The sequence below is a fragment of the Centroberyx affinis genome, unplaced genomic scaffold (genome assembly GCF_046629955.1).
Source record: "Centroberyx affinis isolate AG114_WGS23_722 - 3 ecotype Tasmania unplaced genomic scaffold, CSIRO-AGI_Caff_v1 ptg001544l_1, whole genome shotgun sequence".
In the NCBI taxonomy this organism is placed as follows: Eukaryota; Metazoa; Chordata; class Actinopteri; order Beryciformes; family Berycidae; genus Centroberyx; species Centroberyx affinis.
This window is the reverse complement of record NW_027280000.1, coordinates 116,295-137,951: the sequence shown is the minus strand read 5'-3', so window position 1 is coordinate 137,951 and position 21,657 is coordinate 116,295. Positions and strand designations below refer to the sequence as shown.

The window sequence follows — 21,657 nt, the reverse complement described above, 5'->3', positions numbered from 1 at the left end:
AAGAAATCCGGTGCAAACATTGAACTGTGGAGAAAAATGAACAGCTTCCGCATGTGTGATCACATGCAGACCAGAGGAAGCTGCTCAGTTTCCTTTTTGTCCCACATTTCGCCCAGTAGTCACTTCCCCGCTTTGACACTTCTCCTTAGCACAACTTGGAGGTCATCTGACATTTTGACTGACAGCATGAACTGACAGAACCTGGGCTGGCACATTTTAGAAAGGTTGAAAAATGTAATGCACTAGTCCCAAAATGACTTGCATAGTATGCTGAAGTTTAATATTCCTTTACTTCCAGCACAACTTAAATTGTTTTTGTGCAGATGAACTACTTTCATCTTATTTAACATCCTGGCTCGTGACAGCTTGACTGGTCCACTTCCTAAAAATTCAAACCCCTACTGCATTAGGCATGCACATATACTGTAGCGCTCAGTTCAGTCAGCCATCATCGTCTGCCCAATCCTTCTCTTCTAATCGACTGAGTGACTGCATGACAGAGGATTGGTGCAACGCAGGGAGGACTGCCAGCAGAAGCCAGATATTCCTGAAGACTCAGCTCTCAGCTGATGGCGGATGAAGCAAAAGGAACGTGACACCTGCACATGCCTTCTGGGAGGCTTCACTGTGCCAATCAGCACATGCAAGACTGCTAAAATAAACCTAACACTCTCTCATTTACACAGGCAAAGAGAGAGAGAACAAGACAGTTAGGCATTGCCCCATCTAATTTTTCATTTATACAATGTCTAAAGAGATAATTTTGTACAGATTATCTCTGATTTCCTCAATTTGCAAGGGGCTGAAATGACTAAGATACCCCAAGGCAATCTCTGCAAGGTCATTCTAAGTGCTTTTAACTGGAGACTCTTATTATAGCGCTGTGTCTGGACCCTGCGGCAGTAGTCCTAACTGTAGGCACTGTATCAATGATGGTCTCCGTCTCGCTAGGTCTGACAGCCATCTGGAATTGTCTGACCCCCTAGGCAACAAAAGGTTAGGACTAGGCTCAGATTTGCTCATCTCATCTTGTGCCGTCTCTTCTCCTGCTTGAGTGCGCCCGTTCAGGAGAAACAAGGCACTGACTCTCAGACCAGAGCTCTCTGCTTCTCAGCAGGATCTGAAAATCCTATCAGCATCATGTCAGCAAAAGCCCTTTCCCAAACAATCCCTATCATCATCATCATCATGTTCATTTTAGTCATCATTATTGTCATCCTTATTATACAGCATAGTGCCTGTCTGCCTGTCCTGTGCAATATGGGGAAGAGAGCCATGATTATGGCATTATATAAGGAGTTACACAAGGTTTTATGAAATGACTAATATGAAGAATAATTTGTTGAGCAGCACATATATTAAGCTCCTTCTTATCTCCCTGGTGAGTAAGGACAAGAGGAGAAAGTTTAGGTCAGAGTGTCCTAGAACAGTGTTATCATAATCGATTCTGATTGGCCCTAACACAAAGGGCTATGTTACATGGCTCAACGCTGTTGGCAAAAAGCATGAAATTGGGAATTATGCATCTGATGACATTGTGCAAAGGACACTGTGACAGAGCTTTTTGGGAACATGACAACTAAACCGGCAGGCCTTCTGGGAACATGCGCTGTGTTCCAATCACAGTGGGGAATAGCGGCTTGTGTGCCAGTGTCTCTAGACGATATAGCCTCCCTCCCTTGCAACCATACTTCCCATGCCTCATATCGTATTATACTATCCAGTCTTTTATTTCCCCTGATAGGCTTAGCGGTCTTCTCTCCTCTCCGCACATCATTACTTCACCTCCATTCTGACAAGTCATGTTCAAAAACAGAGTAAAACCAAATGTAGAGACAAAGAGGTGTGATCTGTGGGGGAAACCATATTACATTGCGTGATCAGTTGAATTACCATAATTACCATTTATGATCTCAATATGTGTATACAAATCCCTGTGGTTTGTATATACTGTACCAGTGTAGTATGTACACTGCTGGTATGGAGTGGCTTGTGTGTAACTGCTGTGTGGAGGAGTTGGGTGGTGATGGTTTGGCACATGCATCACCGTGGTGATTCAGTGAGCGAGGGAGGAAGTCAGGCAGTAGGAAGAAAGAGGAGAGAGAGAGAGGGAAAAAAGAGAGGGAGGGGGGAGATGATGCATTGCTGAAATTAGGTCAGCTCCATTTTCAGAGCCTCATTTTAACGAGATAAAGCGTTTATCCTTATCAGATGTTGAAGGGGAAAAAATGAAAGGATGGAAGAGTGTTTCAATAGAAAAAGGGTTCACATTTGCATTGGCGTCGGGCTGAGTCACAGTTCTATTAGCTAGGATATTGGGGCATTATCAGCCCAAAGTGAGACAAAATGCCTTGTCTGGCTGTGAAGAACAGTGCTGTTTCCCGACAGCTGCTGTTGAGTTGGCTGTAGCAACATTTACTGGGTGTACAGGAAAAATTTGGCATGAAAATTGTGTGTATGTGAGCGTGTGTGTGTGTGTGTGTGTGTGTGTGTGTGTGTGTGTGTGTGTGTACATGTGTACATGTTAGAATATGTGTGTGTCTGCCTCTTACCGTGTGAGTTTGGTGCCTATCTGCTGTCTGGACTCCAGCCTTTCCTCATCTGTCTGCATGGGCAGGATGTTTTTCTCCTCCAGCTCTCTTTTGGATGGACGGTTACTGAGCTTGATGGCCAGGGAGTCTTTCCTCAGCACCTTGAGAGCCAGGGTGCCTAAACCCACAAAGCATCATGTCAGTCACTTATGGGAGGAGCTGCAGTCATAAAGCACAGACCTGGGGCTCATTTACCAAAATGTTTTTTTTCCTTTATCCTTGATTCCATGTCACAATTGTTTCAAAGAATAATTCACACCTTGGATTAGGGCTGCACAATTAATCATAGATAATTGGATTTTGTTTCCATGATTAATAATCAAGTAATTTGACGATATTGAAGTGTATATAACAGCCCATACAGTCATGGGGTGGTATATCAAGCGCTTGTGTGGCCAATCACAACCTTTGAATGCACAATGTGCACCAAAACGGAAGTAAAGATAGAGAAGCAGGCAGCTCCGGTGGGAAAGAGAGAAACCTTACATAGACCGTATTTGGAAAAATGTTGCGATAAGCAAAGAGAAAAAGAATGGATCAGCCCATTGATAAAGAGGAACATGAAAACACAGTTCCTAAAAGTGAATCATCCAATGTCATTTGGAGATACTATGGTGTCAAACCAGATGATGACAAACAAGTACACAGTCTGTGCAAAGTTTGCCTTAGGGTTGTAACTGTGCCCCAAATATTTATTATTTGAATTTTGTAAATAAGGACCAAAATAAGAGTAAGATAGTAGGAGTGAAAACAAGACTTTGTAGCTGCTGCTACTCTGAGAAATACTGCACTGAAACAGTCAAAATATATATTAAGGTGAAAAGTGCAATAAAATAATTTGTTTCCTGAAAGTGAGACAAATAATCATGATCACAACATTCTCTTCATTTGGGTGGTTTGAACATCAAAGTGACTCCTCACTGTCACCACAACCACCACTCACTTGTAAATATAGAGTCATCATCTTCCTCGTCGTCCTCGTCATCATCCTCGTCATCATCCTCGTCCTTATACATGCTGGGCAGATCTTCATAGTCGGACTCATTGGGCATATTCTCCTTGTCATCGTCGCAGTCGATGATCACAGACGGGACGTCTCTTCTGTCCAGGAGTGTGCACTGACCACCGCCATGCAATGCAGAACTAATGGAATGAAAGGGAGATATGCTTGTTTGTTTATTTTGAACCAAACCAGAGTATGAATATAAGGGGTCATGCTTATGACAATACCATTGGCCTTGTTAAGTGTATGTGCCTGTCCATTCAGTGAAGGCAAATATCCAGTTTTATTCCATCTCTTTATTATCCTCCTCTCTGTTGTATAATACATACAGTATAGTATCACTGATAAGATATCCCTCCCAAACCTCCCCCATCCTTAAACATGAAATTAACCTAGATAGTCATTTAATGGGGTAAATGGGCTTCTGGTATGCTGCATCGTGTCAACTGACTGGTTTTTAATCCATGTACAGGTGGGCCACAAAGGCATCACACAGTGACTACCCACAAGCCCCTGCTGAGAGAAACCACAGGGAAAGCATGTAAATAACTTACACAAGGCAAGTAATCAGAAGGAGCCAAGAGAGGGAACGTGTGTGTGTGTGTGTGTGTGTGTGTGTGTGTGTGTGTGTGTGTGTGTGTGTGCGTGTGTGTGTGTGTGTGTGTGCGTGTGTGTGTGTGTGTGTGTGCATACACCCACGGATGGATTATTCTGAAGTATTTATAATAGACAAAGAGCCTAAATACACATTAAATGCAATTCTATGCAATCCTCTGCAATTCTATGCAATCTTCTGAACTGCAAGGAGGACAGGAAGGGAAATGAGAGGTGACAGAAATAAACTTGCACCCATCATTCAAATATAAGTGCTAAACAATGACATGTTTGACAGATTGATGAATCAGAGCTTCTTATGATGATCCACGGTGTTATGCAAGTGCTTCAAGCTTTCAGACTAATTGTGAGCGATGTTAGGACCATTACTTCCTTATTCAGGTTCAAATGTCTGTGGTGAAACAAGTTCCTAATGTAGCAGGTTATATAATGTCCAATCCGCTGTCCCCTTCTCCAAATACTAAGAAACATGTTCTTGTAAAGAGCAGCTGGTCATGTTATGTCAGGCCAACTGCTGGAGGGACGCCTACTCCACACGCATGCGTGTGCGAGCGGCGTGTGCACAGACACACGCACACACACACAGAGCTTCAAAAGTAGGCCATACTGCCCTATGAGGCAGTGTGCTCGTTTAGACCTGTACACCAGGACTACATGGCAGGAGAGTGACCCCAATAACACCAGGAGAAATTTCAAAGTATCAGACAAAGTCACCGCAAAGATAAAACCTAATAAACAGGAGGCTCCACACACCTATGGATTACCTCTGCTACTGCAATTTCTCTGATAAGTCTTGTTTTAGTAAACACCCATTAGTATCAAGTACTGCACTGTATCACAACAACTGGTGTCTCATCAAATGAAGGAAAAGAACTCCTATAAAGAATCAGGTTTAATGAAATGGGCTGATGGTTACCAACCTTTCAAACCTCTGCATGGAGAGCGCCAGAGTTTTATTGAGCTCCTCGATGATGCGGCTGGGGGCGTGCAAGCTGCCATACTGAAGCTGGAGCGGGTGGCCGTGGCTCTGGTGAAGACTGGACAGGCCCGCGAGCTGGGAGGGCAGCAAGGAGCCGTGGTGGGTGGGCATGCCCTGAGAAGGGGTGCACTTCTGGGAGAAGGTACCAAGGGAGTTGGGGGTCGGAGAAGGGGAGGAGGAGTCCAGCCCCCCTGGAGGCACACAAATCATCACCTTCTTGGGAGGTAGAGGGGGAGAGAGCTTCCCCCCGGGCATACAGGGCAGCTTCATGGGCTGGCAAGAATCTGGAGAGAGAGCGGTATCGAGGAAAAATGAGAAAACAAGTAGGAGGGAGCATTATTTCACATGTCTATATGCTTATACAATACTGAGACCTTGATATGGTTAATCTTGTGTTGTATCGCATCCACTACGCTTTGTTGGGGCAGGCAGATAAACAGAGCTCACAGACACTCAGAGGGCTCAGACGTCAGTGCAGAGTGGTGGAAATTAGGCCAGGGTAATGCCACTTCCCACTGACTGACAGGTTGACAATGACAGAGACAGTCCAGCTGACCTCACCACAGGGGAATTTAATGAGACTACTATAATCCCTTGCACATGTGTAGTGAAGGTAGGGTCTGAGCCAGATTGATGGCAGTCATGGCTTATCTGCCAAAACAAGCACTCACTGTCTATTGAGACAATTCACTTTTATTGACACCCTGAGCTACAGTAATAATGTCTATCTTAAGGTGCATAATGACAACTAGGTAAGATTATACTGTATGTGACGCGTTCTATCATTTTCAGTCGGAAGTCGCAACGGCGCATTTGTGGATAAACGTGATTTTATGAGAAAAGATCGATTTTTGGCTGTTTTGGGGTTTCATCAGATTTTAATAAAATAAAGCCTTGGCTTTCATTTCAAATGTTAAATATAGTTTTGAAGCTCATAAATGTAGGGTGACAAGCAGAGCTACTAGCTTAATTTGTCAACAAAGCTCGCATTCCTCATGTTGCCAGGTTCGCGGTTTTCAATGTACTTGGAAATGTTATAAATGCTGTAGGACTTAAAATGCTGTTTATAAAGTTTGTCAGGGTTGTATTGTGGAGTTTTGTTATTGGTTTGTTATTTTGGACTAGTTTCATTGATCACTGGGCTGTTTATGGGTTTGGTTTAATTAGCACTGGGAGAGTTTTGTCACTAAGAACTGGCAACACTTCTCCCCGTCCCTCTCTCCCCTTACTATGTGTCCCTTAAAATTCTGAATCTGCATAGTAACAGGTTGACCATCGTTCACTTTATTGTCTAATCAAAATTATTGTTTCATCTGCGGGAAAACGTAGTTGTCAGGCATCTCAACCTATGTGTGTGTGTGTGTGTGTGTGTGTGTGTGTGTGTGTGTGTGTGTGTGTGTGTGTGTGTGTGTGTGTGTGTGTGTGAGAGAGTGTGAGTGTGAGTGAGTGAGTGAGTGAGTGAGTCAGACAGACAGAGATTGAATTTAATTGATAGTATTAAAAGGCATAGAAATGAATTCCCGTGAGGCAGAAATTGCTAGATTACTAAACTCAATTTCTGTAAGAGGAGCAGTGACTGACGCGCAATGGACTGATATAATATCAGACTACTTTTTAACTCCAGTGCCGCTGGATGCGCGACCTGTCGCGAGTGACACCAGTGCGTCTTCCTCAGAGTCGGACAGTCCACACACAAACAATACGAGCCCTGAGGCTACAGGCGGAGAGACTGAAGATGAGGAGGAAGGCATTTCGCTTATGGCAGACCCGCGGCTGTGGCTCTCCAGTCTGTAGAAGGTGCCCATGTAAGCGAAGATTGTGGCCACGAAATCCAAAAGGCCTGCTACTATAGCTGCCACTGTAAATGCACATGCACTACCATGTTCACGTGCACGTGGAGTGTGCACGCATAAATAACCATGTGCACATTAGTTTGCTTCTCCACATACACATGAGCTGTGCCTTTGTGAAAAGTTGAATTTCAAAATGTCAATGTGTGTGTGTGTCTGTGTGTGTGTACGTGCACACACGCTTGAGTGTGTGTGTGTGTGTGTGTGTGTGTGTGTGTGTGTGTGTGTGTGTGTGTGTGTGTGTGTGTGTGTGTGTGCGCGTGTGTGCGTATGCGTGTCTGTGTATGTATGGGCACTCAAGACTGCAAATGTAATATTAGTATGTTATGTTATGTTTGAATGATTTCTTTATTTGAATAAATGTCTCAGAATTGGCCCTTTTTCTCAAAACACAGTTTGGAAACAGTCAAGACATCAAAGGGTGCATCTCACTCAATCTTTGGAGTACAAAGATAATTTTGGTATCACCAGAAAGCTTAAATTCTCCTCTTTCCAACAGTGCATTAAACTCAAAATGGTTTGAGGGGTCAATGTGACTGGAAATGATAGAGCAGGTCACATATATTGGGCCAATATTGGTGTTTTATTCGGATAGTCAATGTTATTCATATTTTTATATCAGAGCAATCATGTGTTTTATGAGTATTAGTGTTACGTGGTCTAAATGCCGTTTCAGAGGTTTTCCCACTCTGCTAAGAAAAAAAGTGCACATTTGCACTGTAGTGTGCAGCTTTGATGCGTAATTGCTTAATTGTTGTTGCAGTGCAGCCAGATAGTGATCCAGACAGCCATAAAGCCATTGTAGCAAGATAGTGAAGCTCGATTGTGATCTGTGACGGTAGTCTTCCAGGCACCAACGTAGCAAGATAGTGATCCATGACAGTAGCCATAGAGCTAGTGTAGCAAAATGGTGATCCGTCACCCCTTGACGTCATCCAGCCAGGATCAGAAGCGATTACAGCTCAAGCATTTTGTGCTGCACGCTGATTAGGGAAACACTGAATCATTTTATGAGATTAAAAATTATCAGCCTCAACATTATGTTGACACTGACAGTGTTGACATGTTGCTGTGGAAAATGAAGACAACTCACCTGTGCTGTGGTTGGGGATCCTAGAGAAAGGCTTTGGGGGGAGAGCAGGAGGCTGTTTGTGGTACAGCGGGGGCTTGGCAGGGGTGTCCTGAAGGTCGCCTGGGTAGGTGACAGATTTCTTGGTGGGCAGAACCATAGATGACTTAATAGAGACGTCCTGAGTGCAGACTCCACCGTCCATCGAGGATCGGAATTCAACAGTTGCTGAGGAGAGGAAAGAAACAAACACATTGACAAAGCGTCGAAATTAATTAGAGCTGTGTGCGACTGCAGAAGACAGACAGTCCCGAAGTGAATGATCAATACCACACCTTTCTCCCTGCAGATCTGACACACTTAAAGCTGCTCAAACAAGATCCAAATTGCAGTATGGAGTTATGGAGTTTTGAGGCAGAGATGGGGAAGAAGATTCAGAAACCCCAGACTCCTCAGCAACCCAGGGGGTCTTTTATCAGCACACACCAGACCAAGCGATGGAGTCAGCCACGCAGTTTGAATTTTGCTTTTTATTCATTTATAGCACTGGAGTCATTTGATGGTTTTTGCATGACCACATTTAAAGGCTGACAAGTGCTATTCACAATGCTATTCACACATTCAGAGAAACAATGCATCTATACAAGATGATCAAGCTAAAACAATGATCACACACACACAGCAGCCACACTGAGCATCTGCATGCTCACTCGCTCACATTTGTGCCCTCCCCCCTCCCATTTGATCCTGCTGTGTCAAACCCTGGCCACCACTTCTTGTTACCTGCGCCTTGGGAGGCAACAAGAAACAGCAAGGACGATATGACTCATTTCAACACAAAGAACTGTGCAAACAACCATGGAGTCTGACAGCTTCCAATGGACCACTTCCCCGCTGCACAAAACAGCTGCACTAGGACAAGTGGTGGGTGGATGTAGGATGTATGATGGAGTTGTGGCTGCATGGAAGACACTGTAGGACCCACATTAATGTCTGATGAGCTTTTCAGCTTGATTAAACAATCTTTTAAAAACAAGAATGCCCGCCCCTGTGAGATTTGGGGCGAAGGGTCACGGAGTCTCTAGATTTTTGACATTCAAAATGTCTTCCTTGGGATTTCGTCAGTTATCCACTTATGACATTTGAGTCACATGTTGTTGCTATAGCGACCAGCTGCCATAAACATGGGCCTTCAAAAGAAAGCTCATTATTAAGCGTCTTTTGAGGAAAGATCTGTTCGTATCTTTACAGTTCAGTCATGCAGATGAACTGGTGGACTCCTGAGTGAGACAAGTGACAGGGTTTGGCTGGTGTGTTGCCACATCAAATCCAGGCACACACTGTCAGTCAAAGGTGTTGACCAGTTAAAGCCGATTACACTCCAGCAGCCAATCAGATGAAAGATTAAATTTTTTTTGCCATAATGAGATTTATATTGTTTTTTTCCCCTTCCAATTTATTTCCATTTTGAGCATGCCAGAGCAGATTGACAGAGACTTAGAGTGAGGCATATGACATGAATCAACCCAGTGATACGTCTCATTAGGTCATCCATAAGCTTTACGTCACTCTGTGATGTCAGTTATAATGATAATATAATACAGCTTTCAAATACAGGCTTAAGTGTTCAATGGCCAATCCAGTCATAAACACATAGATCCACTGACATGCTATTATCACTGCAGAGGAAGGAGTAGCACCCAGAAAGCTTAAGGTGGTGAACTAAAGACATTTTGAAGCCTAAACTAATCTCAGGTCTGTGGTACCAAAACCTAATCAGACAGGCTTTCCACAAAGAAAGAACAGAAGGCTTAGCTAACCCAATCAGCTCAGCTTCAAATATATCTCCTCAGCCATATATCTCCTCATCTCCCTTCTGAAATGGACTTCCTCAACTTTACCAACTTCTGAAGATGCCCTGAGGCTTGGAGCACCCTGCTGTCAGCCTCAAATATACTCTCCAGTGCCAAATACAGGATGTGTAAGTCACATTGAATCAGGATCAAAGAGTTGGTAAGATGCTAAAAAAAAAATTCTATAATGAAAGATCATATCTCCAGATGCCCCCTACCAAGCCTTGGAAAGAGTGCACTTCTGAGACTTGTGATTAATGAGGAGATGATAACTGAAGCACTTGCAATTTAGTATATCACATCTATCACAGTTTAAAGTCATAACTGGGGACTATAACTATCAGAAACAGTTTCTGGCTCTATTAAAAATGAACCTTTAGGTAGTTTTTATTGTAGCCTTATCATATTATATTCAGCTCACCTTTTTCAAAGATCTCCTTCAGTACGCCTCTCTTGATCAGCTCCTCTCTGCTTTGTCTCACCGACATCTTCCTTTCCAAAGCTGAGGGGAAAAAGATGATTAATGTGAAGATTTTTCCAAAGCATAAGCGGTTACCAGTCAAAGTATCACACAACTATGTTTTTATTTCCCCATTATGGTCAATCCATTCATTGAAATTAAGAAGTGCATATGATTTCCTATAGTAGATATTTCCATTTAGTGAAAATTGTGTGCATAGAGAAGTCCCCAGGCAAAATAGTTAAACACTACAAAAAAGGCCCATGGTAATTAATCAAATAAGAGTCATGGTTTTTAATCAATGGATTTCCAACATTAATATTCACAGCCAAATTAACAAAAGATGTCTGTGAAGGACTTTAGAGATAAGAGGGTATTGTAGTCAATACAATAAGATGCAAAAATCCTGTGAAATATTTTTTTTCCCCTGGTTCTTTAATGGGGCATAGACCTTCAGAAACGTATTGCTCGTAAAATATAAGTTGATTCATGATGAGACTGAACTCAATTTGTTCTTGATTGAGTAATCTAAAGTCAGCTGCACCTGTTGTGTGTTCTTGTGGTATGTGGGTACATCTGATTTTATCTTTCATCAGACAAGCGGCATTTGAGAGAGATAACACCAGTATTGAATCCTTGATTTATTGTAATGATAACAGCAATTTGTCAAACGGTGACTGGTCTTCCAAACAATTAAAGCTAAAGGACTGAGCTTTGATTAATAAAACAGATAAAAGAAGAAGGTGCATAACACTCTCACAACAATGCATTATGTACAAGCAGGCATGTCTCATAACTTCTGCTTGCATCTATTTTTAGGTTACAAAAGTTGAGGCACTTAACATTTTCTATCACTAGGCTGAACGGAGGCAGTTAAACGTCACGTTAGTAATTTAAAAATCTACCCCTGCAAAGGAACCAATTAAGAATGTGAAATGAGGATCAGCAAGAACACTTGAGCACACTGCGCAAGAATCTCCCTGCAGGCCTGTAGCTCCTGCTTAAGAGAGAGATCACAGATTGTGTGTGTGTGTGTGTGTGTGTGTGTGTGTGTGTGTGTGTGTGTGTGTGTGTGTGTGTGTGTGTGTGTGTGTGTGTGTGTGTGTGTGTGTGTGTGTGTGTGTGTGTGTGTGTTTTACATATGACCCAGAAGTCCCATCCCAGCTCTGTCGTAAGGTGATGTGTCCAATGCTAATACTTCCTCAGTGTGAATTTATGAAAATGCCGACAGCTTGACCTCTCTTTTCCTTGCCCTCAGTCACAACACAGTGGATTTAAACCAACTGCTGGGAGTCCAAAATGAAAACACAAATGAGAATCATACAAATGTCAGAAATGGGCAGGCCTCCGGGGCACAAATTTGGATACTTTGTGCTTCAGTGTTCTGAAATAGCACAGCGGAGCAAGTTATCATCAAACATTACACTCCATTATGAGTTCCTCCAGGATACCAGATGTTCAATATCTCTCCATACTTCAAAGTTTTCCAAGAGAAGCTTGTTGCAGATCAGCTTGAAGCCAAGCATTAGTTGAGCAGTGAAACAGTTTTAGGAATAAAGACGTGACCAAAATAGCACCAAGATGTCACGCAAAGAGTCACCTCTGCTGGAGCCCCAGGGAGTGGTAAATTGAAGATGGTGTGAAATTAAAGAAAATTCAAAAATTTGTAAATGCTGCTTGATGCTAAAGCTACCCCAGAGGCTACACATTTTACATTAGGTCAAGTATATCCATGAGTAGTAAGGCCAAGTAGCAGACTTATCAGAATGACAGCAGCTCGGAATCAATGTAGAACAAATTTTTCTGAGAGTGACGACAGCTTGGAGAGAATTTTTCCCCCCACAGTGCCACAGACATCAAGAGGCAAATTCAGGTCAGTTAGGCATCAAACGCTTCACTCCTCTATACCTGCAAACTCCATCACCATTTACAGCAGTTGAGAAACGTGGGCATTTGCTACAAATCATGTCTGTTATTTGAGCAGTATCTACTTAATAAAAGAAAATCAAAGTTGCATTACTGTGAAAATGTAACCATAGCTAGGGGTCTTCATACCTTAACTGCAAAATTTCACAAACTTCCACAATCCTCTTTTTATTTAGCTAAGTAGCTCGAAAAACCATGAATGTGCTGTAGAACTGTGCAGAATCTATACTTGTTTCTATCTATATGGCCTCTTTTCAAAAAACACAAACCTTGGCTTCCGATGACTGTACTATATTGAGAAGACTGATCACACAAACATAAACATTTGGCTGAACTAGGCTGACATAAGGATTTTTCACAGGCTGGTAGGAAAATTCATTCGACAGTATGTCCTGCATGAATTCAAATTTAATTAGACTTTGAGTTGACCACATCCCTGGTGTGGATTATTTGGATTATTCTTCAATCACAATGTTAATCTAAGTGATATGACAAATCTCTCTGTAAAACATCAACACCAACTGTTGGCCTAATGGGGGGAAACCCAGGCTAAAGGTTGGTGTTTGACTGGCAGCGCTGCAACATGTTCAGAGATTACATTTCAGTTTGATCCAAAATGAAAAGTAATTACTGAAAGCATTATGACATAACTGTTATGCCACGGGATGCGCACAGTTATGCAATGCCATTAACTGAAAGGGCTTACATGGCTCCGTCTTCAGATTTGACAAACATGCTGTCCAAGAAACAAAAGGAAAGGAAATTGGTGGAATTCAAATGGACACGTCAGTCCACACAATGGTACAATTCAACACTAGTTAAGCATCGTCAGTAGTTAAAACATTGTCCTGTCTTGAAAATGCAACATTCTGATTAAAATTTCATGTGTAGATTATTTGTGTGCCAGAAGTCAAATAGAATCTAATGTTAATTTCATTAGCAAGGTCCTATGAGAGCCATACACCCAAACATTCAGCGCACATAACCAAATATTTACCTCTGAAGTTGGGTCTCACTGACTGGGTCACCAGACTAGCTTCATTTAGCAACATCAGCTGCCAGTCTCTAATAAGGTCACATAGACCTATTGCTTGCGTGTGCACACACACACACACACACACACACAGAATATGCTGAGAAACTTCCATGGCAACGTCGATTGAGACATCCACCAGCCGCCAGAAAGAAGCTGGAATGTTTCCCAGAACGCATCACAATTTTGATTATCAGAGTATGAAAATCATAAGCTGTCCTCTAGATCACTGGGTAAACCTTGAATATCAACCAAGTCTTATTTTGGACAGACCGTGGTCAGTCTAGTATGGCCCAAGTGTATCATGGTCCAACACTCCAGCCACTCATGATCTGTACCGAGATGAGAGGATTAGACATTCATCTGGGAGACTCAGCTAAGAGCATATTAAATGAAACTGGCATAGTTGAATACAGCCTGCATTGACTTGAGAACACTACACTTAGTTTTTAGAGAAATATATTCCACTGCGAAGTGACCCAGATAGTCAGAACACATTCTACCAACCCTGAGGCTTAGTATCTCAAAGTGGAGGCTTTTAGCAAGGCAATTCACTCAGCCTTAGCCTAGCAAAAAACATATTAAAACTTTCATGCAGTCTTATATCAATGAGACGCTCAAGCGTTAAGGCTCACACATCACAAGTTTAGACACGGCTACATCAACAAGACCTTGACACATACCAAGGACACACTGCGTTTTGCAATTTGGCATTCTTTTCCCCCCCTCTATAATCAATGACAAGGTAGTTTAAAAATGTGTGCTTCAGATGACTGCTGTTCATAGGGAACTAGGCCAATTATTGCACTACAAAACAAAACAACACTAAGATAGCACAGGCGTCATCAGATTGCCTGATTACTGCTCCCTTGCTCCACAAGCCTCTACCTATTGAGCATCCTGGTACGAGCACACTGTGAGCTGACAGGCTGAACAGGAGGCCTGACAAGACGCCCAGCTGCCAGACCCGGCCTCCTTCCTTCCTGAGGTGAACAGTAAACCCCCCCCAGAGCTGTTCTTCATCTGCTTAATATCACAACACATCCATAATACTCTGCTGTGCTCACAGTGTCCAATTACCTGCAATAACATCTGCACGCCCAGTGGCTGGTCTGCTCCTTACCGACACAGGAGGCATGATCAACATTAAGGCATCAGAAACAGCTGCAGAGACAAGGAGACAGAAGGGGCATTTTGGTCCTAGATCAGACAGTGACCAGTGCTGCGCAATTATCTCAACTGCACACTTTACATCAAGTTTGACTTTCAGCAAAAGACTGAACTGCTGTCTAAACCAATGGATATAAAGTGCTTACAGAGAGCAGTTGTCCTTTCTGCCTCAGCAATAGATTGACATGTGACCTAAAATGGCTCCTGGAGGTTTCCCTGTCTTTCAATAGCAAATTATGAGTACAATAAATTAAGTGAAGTATTGGCCAGAATTATACGGCAGCAGTTTTCTCATGTCTGTTAACATAACGTCATCCCAATGCAAACATAATTTGTCGAGACAATGTAACAAATGTACAACGTAACAAAATGCTATGACAACACATTAGCAGATTAACAACATTAAAGACAATGATATGAATAGGCTGCCTTCATTGCTTTGACTAATTAAATGGGGCAAATGCAGAACAGCATGTGCAATGCTCCAGTTAAAACCCAAATCAATATTGGGGCACAGAGCAATCAAGGTCAATACTGTATCCTGGATGAGATAAGCAGAATCCAGCTCCTCTAAACAGATCTTCCATCACAACAAAATGCTGGCCACAAGAGGACTAACCAAATAAATACACTATGCTGACCAGTGTTTACAATGACTCCATCCTCAGAGTAATAACAAGTGTGCTAGCACTTTCTAGGTGCTCAGGTGGAGGGGGTGGGCTGTGTGCATAATTGGAGTGAGTGAAACTATGTAGACTTTAAAAACTCCACCTGTTAAACACCAAAGTGCTATGGTAGCATAGTGTTGTTGTGACTAAGAGAATTGCTGTACAAAATATTTAATTCATGCTTTGACTCAGCCACTAAAATCACCTACAGCAGTCAACTAGTACCTGGTATGTGAATGTACCACGTGACTTCTACTGTACTGCCTGTCTGGTGTACGAGCGCACACTGTATTTCCCTGCAGGCCTTTAAAAGTTGTTTCATGTTTCACACACAAACAGAGGTGATGTGCACACGGCTGAAATGACGTAATTGCGGTCAAAACGACTGGGCACACAGTCATGCACTACCTGAATTATGAAACAATGCAGATGGCGTCGCAGCACCTCCATCCAGGATTGGCTGAACAAATAGAAACCGGAACTACTGGCCAATTCCAGTGGGGTTACTCTTTTTTCTTGGTGGAAGGCTGATTTTTGTTTTTACAGTGCCACAGAGGTTTCTTGAGTTTTCAGTTTGTCGCCATGAGAAGCGTGAGAAACGTCAACACCAAACAAACAAACAAACAAATGAACAAACCAATGAACACACAGAGTCCCGCTCTTATGGAAGTGTTCCTGAGCACCTAATAAACTACAACCGGAAGTTCTTGAAGCACAAAGCACATAGAGAGGCCTCTCCAATGAGATTTGGATTTGATAGAAGGATTTGATAGAACATTATATAGTAGAAGATGAATAATATGGAGGCAACTACATAATATACACAACACAAGTGGATAACAAAAGGGATAAAAAGAGCTTGTCCACTGGGCTCCACTGCGCATTAACACCAGCATTACAGAACAAAACCCCTACTCTTGTTCATCTCTGATTATTGTCCTTCACTGGAGCAGGGGAGAAGCTATTATCATAGGGGGGTAGATGAATATAACAATGTGCGCAAAACGCTTTCATAATTGTTTCATTTAGCACACACAGTCTATTCAAATTATGAGCAGGGCAGAGTCCAGCCAAGAGAAAGAGTGAATTATCTTTAAGTTTTAAAACAGAGGCATCAGCATTTTTTGTGACATACTAAAAATACCACTTAGTCCACAAGAACTGCTGCAGGGCCAGGGGCGAGAATGTTGGGGCAGAAATACAAACTAGAGCCAAACATCACTGGAGGAAAAGTAACAGGGAAAGCTCAAGAGGAAATGTAACATCAACCAAAAAGATCAAGGAGAGGTTTTGTACTTTTGGTAAATAATGGGAGTCCACATCTCTCCCTGTGATGTGGGAGACTGACAACATTGATAGTAAGCAGTAAGACAGTTAAATGGTCAGTGAGGAGTCGCGGAAAACATGATCAGATCAGACAGAGATTGATTGATTAAGTCAACTCAAATCCAGTATTACTAAACCAGAACAGCCTGTCCTGTCCAGACCAGATTCAGGTGTGTGTTTGTATATTCTCTCACCCTCTAGAAAAACAACACATCAGCAATGAACATGGACATGACTCATTTCTGCACCCAACCCATACGACGCAGTCTGACAAAGTATCTCCTCATGTCCAGCAGGCTGCCAGAATTCAGAGTGTGTGACACAGGCAGGTAAAATAAATACAGCCACATCTGAAGGGAGCATGTCCTTCACTTGCCCCTGACCACTCTGGACTGCAGGATCAAAGGAACTTTAAAGAGAGCTCATAACACGAAACGGCAACACAGCACTTTTACTCAATCAATTCGCCACATTTTCAATCCCCCTCCAGCCTGGAACCTAGTACTTTTCCCTCCTGACTGGCCAAGGGAAATGCACCGATTTGTTTTCCACAAACAGACAGCGCATGCAATTACAGAGACCATGGGTGTTTATGATACATGTGGCATTCGCATGCATCTGCTCATGTGTTTTTGTGCACACATTAACACAGAATTAAGAGAAAGACATTCTGTACCAGCAGAGGTCTGCTTGAACTTCTCGCTCTTCTTCTTCCTCCACTTCCAGGGCTTGAGGAGGCGTCCCAGAGTGGCAAACTTGCTTCGACGACGGATGGGTGGAGTGTGGGTGCCGGGGACCAAGGACTCAGAACGCATGGCGGCCAGCCTCTCAACCTCCTCAGCTGTAAGGGCAGAGAAAAGCAGGGTCTGGTTAAGGTGAGGATGCAGAGGATGTGATATTATGGTAATGATGCAGAAGAGCTACCAGTGCAGCAGACACTTTTTCTTATGAGAAATCCAAGCAACAAGAATTTGTGCCAAGTGGCCTCCTCAATCCCATAGTAGCTGGATATGGTTTGGAGTGGATAAACAAACCTGCAAATCAGATAGCATTATGCAGGATACGCTCTGAGTCTAAACAGTTTGAGGCTGCATCACACTGATTGGTTTGCATTAGCTTGCCAGAAAACACTAAACAGACTGATAAGCACCTCATTAGGGGGAAAATCTTCCTTCACTTCGTCAAATATTCACTAGGCACAGCCTTTTATCCTTTTGCACACAGTTTGACATCAAAAGCAAAGAATGTTAAACATTTTGTTCAAACACACACTATTAAATGAAGAAGTGAATTCATGCCATCTTTGATCAACACTGCATTTCAAGGCCATAAACTGTCCCATTTAGAAAAAGATATGACACAATGACACGCACAAGCACAAATGCATTCCAATAGTGGGAAAAGTTGCTAATTTGATCAGAAAAAATTAACAATCTGAGGTCTTAACTCCAGAGGGATGATCATAAGAGGCCACCAGACTGGAGTCTTTGATTCAAACATACATCAGCACACAAGCAGCTCTCAAGAACTTTGGAGGAATTGCGTAAACAATGCCAGCAGCAAACTGAACAATCATGTGAAATTCAGAAATGAGACATGTTGTTCTACCCTGCCCCTCAGTCTCAGCATTTCAGAACTGAATGAACGTTGTCTTAAACAGAAGTCCTGAAATGAGTCTGTCGAAAAGGAGGATAGGGCGGGTTAACACTCCCTACCCGGAACGGTCAAACAGCCGGAGACAATTAAAATCATCTTGAAAGGGCACAAAACCAGTTAAGTGTTCACAGAGACAACTACTCTATTATCTCTAGTAAACAAACCATCACAGCATCCACAGATGAGCATACAAGACTAGGGTATAAAACTGAGAAGATACAGAAAATACCCAGTTTTCACTAATGCCATATGGGTCTGAGTAACAACTTGGCTCCATGTGGCTACAGTCCAGATGTATGAGGTGACCTCTAACAGCGCGATGTGTCCATGTGTCAGTGTCATTGCATCAGATCATCACCCATGACATGCAGCTGGGTAGTACACCATTTTTTTTTCATAATTACATCACATTCACAATTAGGATGGTTGCCAACATGGACACATCACTTAGCAGGCCAGTCACCTCCCCAGGGATACGGTACAGCATGATAAATAATGTGAGCTGCGGCTGACAGAAATGCAGCGGAAATCGGTGACACAGACCATTACTTGAACACTCTGGTGCCTCACAGCCAACCATCTTAGAAATCCTGCCACCACACCGCTCTATAAATAGCTGCACAGTCAATGCTAATTGAATTCAGTAGAGTTTCAAATGACTTCATTAGGTCCAAAACAGAAAAGCAAAGAAGCAAGTCGGAGCTGTGTAACATTCACGGAACCAAAATAAGAAAAAAAAAAAAAAAAAAAGAATCACAACTGCCAAATTGCAGCTCTATATGGAAGGATGCTATTGACCCACTTTCATTAACTTCAGTGAGAGAAAGCATACTTTCTGAGCATCCCTTCCCAAAATCCCTTCCCTTTTGTACAAATCCATTAGCCATCACTGATAGTGATTTTATAGACAAATGAGGGGTGCTTTTTGAAAATAATGCAGTGAGAGTGATTGAATTACCATTCATGTGAAATAAAGCATTTTGTGAAGAGCAAACTTCAATACAAAGGTGTGTGTAATGCTGTGTGTAAACCTGATGATCACACTGATACTGTGTTTTCAACATCCTCCAATCAATCATTTTTTTGACTGATTAATTTCAAGGCAGAAACACACAGCACCTACATGCCTATAATCAAAGTGTATGCTGCTTTAATTGTGATCTTGACAACAGTTGAATAACCCTGGCTGAGGAGAGGGGATTTACTGGCGCTCAGAGAAGAGCTCCAATCTGCAAAGCAAGAGGAAAAATTAGGAAATCCTCTTCCAAGTATTCAAAGTCATCCAGACTTAGTGATTAAAATGTTGTGGTTGTCAAATAATTATAGAATGTAGGTGTCCATTTTCATGGCATCGGGATTACACTAACATCTCTAACCCACCTTCATGATGTTATATATATTCTCTACAGCTATGTTGGCAAAAACACATTGCTGTGGCTGTTTTTAATTAAAAACACTTGTTTGCCTACCAAGATGGCTGAGTGATGATGTAATGACACTGAAATGAAAATGGCTTAAGAGGTTCTCCAATGACTTGGTGCTATGAGCCTAAATGTAATTTGGATATTCTGTATATCTAGTAAACTAATAATTAAAAAAAAACCATTACTTCAGCTTCACACCGAGGGGATTAATTCATCAACATATCTTTTACCTTCATGCAGACCAAATAAACAAATATGAGTCCAAGAGAGCCCAACCCTAAGAAGTTCTGATCCAGTTTACAGTCGCAGATCAGCTCCCAGAACAGCAGAGGTGAATCATTGTCGTTTTGTGTCAGGTCATTTCATCACAATTATATATATATTGCATCGACCAATAGGATTACTTCAACATGAACAGAGCTGTGCAGCAGGTATTTATTCAAACACCTGAATATTATCGCACCACCAGATAAATCATGAGGGAGGAAACACAAAGCACATTCAATAGTCCATATTAAATGGATAAAGCGCATGGTTTAGTCGTCAAACGTGCATAGCAGCCCAGTGGCATGGCCATCGCCAGATAATGAGTGGAGTATATCCTGGATAGCAGTACCGCAAGGCTACTATGGGCGAAACCACAGAAGGCTGGAGCCTACTCACCGTCCTGTGTATCGTTCCCGCGGCTGCAATTGCTGCAAATGTGCTTTATCTCTTTCCCGATGTGACAGTGGATCGTAAAGGGCATGTTGTTGTTGTGGTGCTGATGCTTGCCGTGCCCTTTCTTGTTGTTGAGAGACATAATTTTGACCAGGTTGAACGGCTTCTTCTTAGGTTTCTCCACCGCCACGGGCGTGTTTTCTCGACACCCTGTTGTAAACCAAGTGCCGTGCATGATGGTGGGCGCAGGATCCACCGTCGGGTAATTGGCCGTCTTGTACATGGAGACGGGAAAACGGATCTGTGCCTCAGTACGACGAAGTGGTTTTAAATTAAAGGGCCATCAATTGAATCCTACCTGACCTACAGTAGCCGCTTCCACCGACTCCAAATCCTTCGCTCCTTTCTCGCCGTATTTCCACACCTTCACCTGAGATCCCAATGTGACCAGGCTACTGGTTTGCGCAATGAAAAGTCCACTGATGCTGAGAGTGGGCTCTACTGCAAGATCCCAGAGAGCTAATAATAAATACAGGGTGAATAGTGAATGGCAATGACTACCTCTCTCTCCCAGCGCTGTAGACTGCAGTCAGTTATAGCTAATCCACGATTAGTGGATCTGAGCAGAGTGGCCATGTGATTGGCTGCACGGTGCGCTCCTCCGTAATAGGCCAGTGTGGCCAGAGAAAGTTGCTTACTGAATGACTTCGTCTCATAATAATAACGGGCTCCACTGTCCTTATTGTGTAGCTTCCTCACAAGAGTTCAGTAAGTATGATTATGATAGGCACTTGCATACTCTCTCAGTATTACAAAAAATAAAATAATAAAAAAAAATAAGCAATGTATTACTACTACAACAACTACTACTACTACTAACAACAACAATAATACACACACACACACACACACACACACACACATACATACATACATACATAGGATACGTACATACATACTGTATGTCGCCTATGGATATATAATACAAGGTTCCAAAAGAATTAAAAAAGATTGAAGAAAGGATAAAAAAGATAGGCCTAAAAAAAAGAATAAATATTTACATAAAAGCCAGTCAATAAAAGTGAGTCTTAAGAAGAGATTTAAAGGATGATGCTGATTTGGCTAACAATGAGTTCCTGGGGCAGGTCGTTCCACAACCTGGGGGTGAATGTCAGCTTTGATTTTGAGCCGAAGAATAGTCACAAGTCTTCTGCCCAAGGATCTCAGGTGAGCTTAAATTTATAGGGGTTAAAAGGTCAGCAATATAGCTAGAACCTGACCATGCTGAGCTTTAAAAGCGATCAGTAAAATCTTGAAATCAACACTAAAACTGGCAAACAATCTTTAAACAAGATGATACATATAAAAGCATGA

The 21,657-nt window shown here is 42.4% G+C and overlaps 1 protein-coding gene across 1 annotated transcript in view; it reads right to left on the bottom strand.

The window, feature by feature from the left end:
- The window catches only part of LOC139650783 (phosphatase and actin regulator 1-like), a 52,269-nt gene that overhangs the window by 7,360 nt on the left and 23,252 nt on the right, over window positions 1–21,657 (bottom strand). The window contains exons 2-7 of the mRNA XM_071527537.1: window positions 17,220–17,384; window positions 10,382–10,462; window positions 8,132–8,335; window positions 5,130–5,472; window positions 3,535–3,734; window positions 2,553–2,709 (exon numbers count right to left, since the gene is read on the bottom strand). Of these exons, the coding sequence (XP_071383638.1) occupies window positions 2,553–2,709; window positions 3,535–3,734; window positions 5,130–5,472; window positions 8,132–8,335; window positions 10,382–10,462; window positions 17,220–17,358 (1,124 nt within the window). The 5' untranslated portion in view covers window positions 17,359–17,384. The remainder of the gene's footprint in view (window positions 1–2,552; window positions 2,710–3,534; window positions 3,735–5,129; window positions 5,473–8,131; window positions 8,336–10,381; window positions 10,463–17,219; window positions 17,385–21,657) is intronic.